This window comes from Pseudorasbora parva, chromosome 19, assembly GCF_024679245.1.
Source record: "Pseudorasbora parva isolate DD20220531a chromosome 19, ASM2467924v1, whole genome shotgun sequence".
Lineage (NCBI taxonomy): Eukaryota > Metazoa > Chordata > Actinopteri > Cypriniformes > Gobionidae > Pseudorasbora > Pseudorasbora parva.
In genome coordinates, this window is record NC_090190.1 from 21,037,296 (window position 1) to 21,045,281 (window position 7,986).

Consider the following 7,986-nt stretch of genomic DNA (forward strand, 5'->3'; position numbering starts at 1 on the left):
ACTGATTCACAAATTACATGCACTCTAAAAAATGCAGGGTTGAAAATGGACAAAACCCAGCAAATGGGTTGTTTTAACCAGCAGTTGGGTTAAATGTTTGCTTAAAATAACCCAATTGCTGGGTCAAAACACAATTGCTTTAAACCCAGCATTTTTTACAGTGTATACTGACTATATGTGTATTCTGACTATAGTCTGAATGAATTATTAATGATTTTCTAAAATCCTTATCAGTAATTAGAAATAACTGAAAATGTACTGGTAAAAAAAGGGATGGAACCCCTGTGTAAAAAAGGCCACCAGGAAGGTTATATTGATATATATTAGTATGCCAAATCGCATCATCTGTCACATCATCCATCCAGCGAGCCAATCAGCGCTCAGAATAGAACGTGCAGAGCAGTGCACCGCAAGTTGAGTCAGATCGATCAGTGATGCAAAGGGATGCGAGCTGTACTGTAGCGATTTATCTTTACTAAAATTGTGTGCGTGCCTGCAAAGTAAGTAGCAGTCTGTTTATGTATATATATATAAGTATAAATATAATGTTTCATACTCTGTTGAGGACCGGTTCGGTTGCCTCGAGTGTGTATAAGTTAATGTATGCGAGTGACAAATGCGAACTAACGTGTAAAGATGTTCGTGTGTATATTTACATACCAGTTTCCTCACATATATCATTGTCATGTAGCAAAGACATATTCTGTGCTATTTATTTATCATATGGTTTATTTAATATGTAGCCTATATCGCTCATTTCCAAGAGTTAGAGCACTCTGTAAGCGCATGCGCACTAATAAGCTAGACAGAGTGGCTCTGTCTTCAGCATTCAGCGCTAAAAGGTGTCGAATTTCAACTGCACCATATCAGTAATTTGTAACGGTGTATTTTCCTATATAATGGCACATTTCATTCTTCCTATTTACTGTATTAACCATTGTATTTAAATAATCCTTGTGAAGATTAGGCTACTGTTCTTATTTATTGGGATTACTGTTATTTGTCATTGTTATTTTGTACTTATTTTATCTTTTATCTTCCAATTGTAGCAAACCACACACACATGCAAAGAAGAATGTACTGAGTTGTGGTGACAATAAATGGGTTATTCCCGTACACCTGATCTTCTGTGTTAAACGTCTCTCACCGCACGCTCTGTGGGTCTGTTATCAACCGGCAAATTCACATCAGGAGAGCTTCTAATAGCCATCATTTTTACACCCTGTAAAATATTCAAGTGCATTGAGAACAAATTATTTGTCAGCAATTTGCTCATGGGGCCTGTTTCAGAAAGGAGGTTAAGTGAAAACTCTGAGTATGTATGTTGTTTTTTTGTTGATGGTGAATCATTGATTCATAACTCTCTTGATAATGTCTTGTGTGTAAACCTGCATGGGGGTATTCCAGAAAGCAAGGTTAACTTACCTTCACGTATACCTTGAACTCTCAGTTGATTAACCCAAACCTTGCTTACTCGAGGTATGCTGGTTCCAAAAACGCGTCCAGGAGTAAGTTCAGACAGCTCAGAGTATGTTCTCGGTTAACACTCAAGACATTCTCAACAAAGTGACGAATCAATGATTCACCATGGAAACTGACGCAAAGAAGCTCGCCATTCTACTTCCTCTTTTTCGTTTGTTTAATGGTGATTTACATAACCTCCTTAATGCACAGCTACCTATTTGGTGGTTATGCAATAATTTTTTCAATGTCTTTATTTAATAAGTCATCTTTATTCACTGAGAATAAGGATTATATAGTTCGTTTGATGCTAATTAATTGAATGCAGATCCATGTGTGACATTAAAATAAACCAATATCTGCTTATTTACCCTTAAACATACCCAGGTATGTCACATGACCTCCTTTCTGGAAATAAAGTAAATTATAGGTAATATTTTGTTGAAAAAATATAATTTTCAGCATATAAATGACATTTTATGTTATCTATCAAAATACATTTGAATTCATTTGAATTTATTATTATTATCATCATCATCATCATCATTACATTCTTTTATCAGGCATAGTCAAAACAGAGATAAGATCATTCATGTTTTTTTTCTGCCCTTGTTATTATTGTTAACAGCTGCAGCTTGTAGATGTCTTGATTGCTGATTGGCTGAAGGTGAGGAGTGAGGTCTATAAGAGATTCCTATAGCCATTTGTGCCTGAAGCTATCAATTGAGAAAATTGTAGTTGCTGGTTATTTAGGCTTGTGGTGCCTATTTTAACAATGGGTTCTAGATACTGTTTAAGGTGAGCTCTAAACTGACTAAAAGTATTTTTTGTTTGTTTTGTTGTCTGGTCTGAAGCTGCCTAATCCTGTACATCGCTCTACCAATTGGTTTAGCTATGTCATGCTTTTTTTTCAGACTTCTTTTTGCCTTGTTTCCTGCTTGCGTAACCTGTTTGGGGAACTATGAAGGTTGGTCTAACACACTTCTGATGTTTATTTGAAATGTTGTTGCATGCTGTTTATGTACCTTTTTTATTTAAAACAAATTTAACTTTCACTTTCTCAGTGATTACCCCTGAGGTGAAACAAATGGGACGTTGGAATGACCCTGCCTACAGTTCTGTTTACCTGCCGCAACGTCAAGGCACCCGTGTAAAGTCAGATCCAAATGATTGTCAGACTGCAGCTGAAAGTGACAATCAAGAAAATATGATTGGCTTTCAGTCTTCTTCCTCTGTTCCAAAATCTGACTTGTCAGGTTTTGGTCAACCCTCTGCTCAATATGAATCCCGTACAACTGATACCTTCAAAAATATCCAGCCTAGTAGCCAACTGGCTTCTACTTCATCTCCGGGTGGGTCCACCTTGATGAGAGCCCTAAAAGTACCTAAACCAAAGCCATTTAAACCCTCTAGAGATGACTATAGTTATACTGAAACATCTGGATCTCGCAAGGTCTCTGTAGTGACGAAGCCTCCTAAAAATGAGTTTGTCCATCAACATAGTTCATCTAAGGGAAGCCAAAGTAATAACAAAGTCCAGACAGCCAGTAGCAGTTATGGCCCATTGCTGAAGGGAACACCTGTGTGTTCGCGTTCAAATCCAAGAGAACCTTTAAGTAGTGGATTTAAGTACACTGAGGACAAGGCTTCAGTTGTTAGCTCGGGGGCAATCTTTTTAATTCAAGGTGGAGGAAGTGCTCAAGATCATGGGGACTACAATGGCCTTCCAGATCCAGTAAAACCACTTGGAGTTCCCAGTCATGTTGACTCTTACCAGGCCAGCCAGATCTCTAGGGATATTAGATTGACTGCCAGTAGTCAGGGCAAGTCATGGAATCAACCTCTTCAGTACTCAATGGGTGGTACTTCATCCAGTCCTGAGCCAAGAAAACTGCCCCTACAGCCATTTTGGGGAGATTCTGATAAATCTTTCATTGCCAGCTCTGGTGAAACTCTTCGCAATGCCCCAGAAAGTGCTCAAAGAAATGCGTTACCTCGCTATGAAGTTACTCACCCCAAATTCCAGCAGACCTACAACGTCCATGGTCCGCCTAGTCAAATCAATAAGCCCATGTATCCCTCGCCAAGTGGGGATCAACGTGATGTGGCAAAGTACTCAACTGCCAGTTCTGGAGCTATCCTGATAATGCAGGATCCTACAACTGTTAGAACTGAATCCAATAAACCTGAAGTTCATCCTAGTTTTCCAGAGCATAGGGTAACATTTGCTTCTCGTCAGACTGCTCATCAGCCTTTTGAAGTGACCCAAAATTCCCTTAATGTCCAGCCAGCCACCAGTACTTATGCCAGCTCTTCCCGAACTGGGTATCAGACCTCGTCTTTGAAGGGGACCTCATACAAGCCAAAGTCTACGCCCTCTCAACCTTCTAATGAGATCAAAACAGTCCGTGTTAGGCTTCATAAACCACTCACAAGCAGCTTTGGTAACTCTCAAAACCAATGGGCTCCTGGTGGCATTAGCAATGGAGCTTTACAAAGTTCCTTGCCTCCAAGTTACCTGGGTCAGAGGCCAGGTCAAAGAGCACAAATGCCTGTTAGTTCTTCAGCGCCTCAATATTATAGTTCCAAAGGAGTCCAGGGCCAATTCACTGCATCTCAAAGAAATCCAGATTACAAAAGGCATATTACTGCCATTCCAAGTGGTTTTGGCCAAGGTGCCATCCGAAGGCTTTTTCCTACACTTTCCAGCAACTACAGACAAGGTTTGCTCCAAAGTGCACTGCAATCATAATCCCATTGCATGTTTAAAATATAGTTTTCAGTCAGAAAATAACCTTATTGGTCCTTCTGCCACAGTAAACCAGCCTCAAGGTAAGAGAATGGATTCCTCATCTCCTAAATGCAAGGTGATCCAAAATAGCCCTGCAGGTCCTGGTCAACAGGGCCTAGTCAAATTCCAGAACATGAATCTCTCCATCTAGAAGTGGTTTTCAATGCCTGCTATAAAGTGAGTACAATTGTTTTTTTGTTTGTTTTGTTTTTTTTGTTTTTTTTACCAGGAAATGGTTTGCGCACTGCACATATTATTGTAACATCCAAAAGTGGGATGGTTACTTCATCATTTACAGCATCCCAGCAATCTGTCTTTGCTTTACGTAGTGGGCAGCCTTATTTTCTAACTGTAATTCAGGATTTGTGACCATGTTCATAATAGGATTGTAGTTTAGTTCATACTTGCAATATACTACATTCTGACCCTCACTTAAGTTATATGTAATCATGTACAGTATAATGTAACATTTCAAATGACTGCTACACTTTCGCATTTTCAATTTCAATTTAGTCTAGTAGCATTTTTGTAATTTCACTTCTCAATAATGTCAATACCACCGCAATACTGATACAATACAGTATTCCACATGGCTTCCTAAAATATACTTGATGACTTGGCAGCTGTATAGGTCATCGGGGTATTCGGTGTGTAGCCTGAAAACCCTTGTAAAATGCATGCAGTAGAAATTTTAGTATAGCTTGCCTTTCTTAAACATGGCCTATAGAATTGAAGCCTGAAATAAGTCTCAAATCTAATTTTTAAATTACATGCTTGTATGATTCTCAAATTTCAATATTGTTTTTGCAGCCTTGATTTTTAGGTTTGTGTTGAAGGCTGTCAATCATCATGCTCTGGTCTCTGCAAAGACTAAAGGATGCTCTGATCCATTGCGTTGCTGTTCTGTGATCATAGAAACTGTGGACACGGGGAACTGTCTTGGCATTTTACGACTATTGCTGTAAAACCCTTTTAAAGACTGTACACTTCATGTAAATAAAGTTTAAACCTGAGAAAATCAGTTGACTGTTCTTACACTATACATGTGACTTGACTTCCTATTTGAATAGGCATGTTTGGAGTTGAATACTTGATAGTGTACCAGAAGTTGAATATCTGTCAGACTAAAACAGGATCGCCTACTTGGTACTTACAGGGGTGATTGGGATGCTTTGCCATTTATGATCTTATGTGCCTTAAGATGTTCTGAAGGCCAAAAAAATAGATAATAACTTGAAGCTTAAAGTCTTATCTCCACATCTTAAAGTTCTTAAGAATAAAAACTCAAGTTTTTATCTTCCCCTCATAACGCTGAGCTTTGATAGTTTTTCCATTTTTGCCAGTGAATAAAGTAGGCTAAATATGGTTTCATATATACATACTGATATTTGTTTTGTGAATAATTTTCTTAGACATGTTAATTTTTTGTTTATTAAATTAATTCACATTATAAACACATTTATTACTAATCTTATGCCCAATACAGGTGGAAAAAAGCCTTTTTTTTACTGAAGCTGGAATTATATTAATTTATAATATATACACATTCATTATCAATCCTATGCCTAATCTGATGAAAAATGGCTTTGTTAATATTTAAAATATTTATTTGTATAAATTAGGCCTAAGCCTACATTATACGTGTATTCAGTTAAAAATTGTGAAATTAACCCTCTACGGTGTTGCCTCCAGGCAACATAGTCTATTTTAGATTATTCTTAATCAAATGAAACACCAATGTATTGTTCAAACCTATCCCCGGGAAGAACTCAAATACTAATCAATGAAAGTGTAAAAAAATGGGTCACATGACCCACAGGGGTCCATTTTGTGTCCTGTTTCAGTCATGTGCACAGGTCACATGGCTCCATATTTTCTCCAATGAAAATGGCCTTTTTCACTACTTTTCCTGTCCAGATAATCACCCACAAAAATATTAGTCACCTTCACTGGTTAAGAAGTATTTTCAAGACCTTTACATTATATATCATCAAATGTTTTAGAGTAAATAACAAAAAACTGTGTGTTGCCTCAAGGCAACATTGTACCATAATGGAATTGCGTAAGGCCATAGCAGACACACTAGGTTGGATACAAATACAGCATATTTGAAAGGAAAAGAATTATCTAAATAGAGAATTATCTAAATATATCTGCATTTTTGCACAATCTTGTAATGCATGAATAAAAATAGCAATACACATACTATAACTGCATATATTATGATCTGCACATTTTCTATAGCACTCAAAAAAGGTATAAAACACAACTGATGAGGTGTCATGTGATGAGGAAGATGAGGCCATAGTGACAATCCGGCAGGGAGAGAGTGAGGGTGAGATCGAAGATGGAGATGAGGATGAAGATGGTTATGATATGATAACTTGATGTGATGGCTTGATGTAATGGTTTGGTAATACTTGTGTTCCATGATGGTACAATGTTGCCTGAGAGCAACAGCTGAATTTGAAATGTTACTTTTTATTAAATATGAAATTTTTAATACATTATAAACTGGATAAATTTGTTTGTTCAGGTCTCTGGTTAAAGAAATAGATTTTTTCAATAAATATATTTATTTTTTCTACATGAAAACTTAAAAAGTTTAAATTTGTCCATTGTGGTACAATGTTGCCTTGAGGCAACAAACTTTAAAAAAATAAATAAAAATAAAAATAATGAATTTTTTTATTGCTATTGTTAAAGTGTCCTATTTTAAGCAGGAAAAACACCACAAATAATTTTTTCCTCATTGAAATCTTATTGCGTACCATAGAGGGTTAGACAAATGTTTATTCATTTGCCTGAATATTTTTGCCTTTTGTTTAACATTTCTGACTTAAAGCAGCAGCTGTCAAAATGTTTAGTTTAGCAGCTTGCTTTATTGGTCTTGCGCTGTTAAAATTTGCGCTCGGCCTCAGCAGTTTCTGTGAATAAAGCCTGCCTACTATCGCAAGCCATTTTAGCATTTAAACCTTTGTCTGACTATCTATAAATATATTTAAAGATAGTAACAATTGTATTTTGACTAGTGATAATTTTAATTCGACTAGTCAGAATGACAATTAGAGATATCTGCAATTATAATTGCATTAGTAAGAAGTCTGATTGGAGATATCTCTAAATACATTTTGACTAGTCAAAACTCTATTTAAACAGCACTAGGGAACTTTTCAACCTTCATAATATATTTTCAAGACTCTTGTGATGATACATCGACTTACAATAGGTTGAATGACACGTCTGCCATAGCTTGACGGGGTCTGTATCGTTTTTAATCGTACTTTTAAACTACGGGGTTCGGGTAGTAACCCGAGAACTAAAAGAACTACAAAATTCGACTGCTTTACGGCATATACGTCACTTCCACCAACACCTACACTTCCTTTAATTCGGACGTGCGAGCCCAACTTTGTTTGTCGGATAATATAGTCATGTCCGAAGCAACACAGACAAATAAGAAAGAAAAGGTTTTGTTGGAGGAAAGCAATAAGAGGAAACGAAAAAGTGATGGGATTAAAGCCAGGACGAGGATCAACATGACCAGCGTTTGCTCGGTTGCCTGAGCTGAAGGAGGCGTGCCCGACCGATGCTGTCATTATGGTGATTACCTACCACTCAAACATTGAACTGAAGTATCATATAGAATCTAAATAGATTATATATATATTATAGATTCTAAGTCTTTAACAGTGTAAAAAGCTCAGTATGCATGAAACAGCATTTCACCCCCC

General features: G+C 37.0%; 1 protein-coding gene across 2 annotated transcripts; it reads left to right on the plus strand.

The window, feature by feature from the left end:
- Positions 1-2,162: 2,162 nt before the first annotated feature.
- On the plus strand, positions 2,163-5,273 carry zgc:175136 (uncharacterized protein LOC100136863 homolog). 2 transcript variants are annotated; one of them, XM_067425334.1, is made up of 5 exons: positions 2,163-2,259; positions 2,376-2,428; positions 2,526-4,184; positions 4,279-4,429; positions 5,063-5,273. In XM_067425334.1, the coding sequence occupies exons 1-4, from the start codon at positions 2,237-2,239 to the stop codon at positions 4,401-4,403; spliced, it is 1,860 nt and encodes a 619-aa protein (XP_067281435.1). In that variant the 5' UTR covers positions 2,163-2,236; the 3' UTR covers positions 4,404-4,429; positions 5,063-5,273. The 2 variants fall into 2 exon arrangements, with proteins under 2 accessions (XP_067281435.1, XP_067281436.1); XM_067425335.1 differs by having other exon boundaries at positions 5,076-5,273.
- Positions 5,274-7,986: the final 2,713 nt, after the last annotated feature.

Coding starts and splice junctions, on each gene's coding strand:
- zgc:175136 (XM_067425334.1), top strand. CDS start 2,237: ATGGGTTCTAGATACTGTTTAAG. Junction 2,260..2,375: donor GGTTCTAGATACTGTTTAAG/GTGAGCTCTAAA, acceptor CTTTTTTTTCAG/ACTTCTTTTTGCCTTGTTTC. Junction 2,429..2,525: donor CTGTTTGGGGAACTATGAAG/GTTGGTCTAACA, acceptor TCACTTTCTCAG/TGATTACCCCTGAGGTGAAA.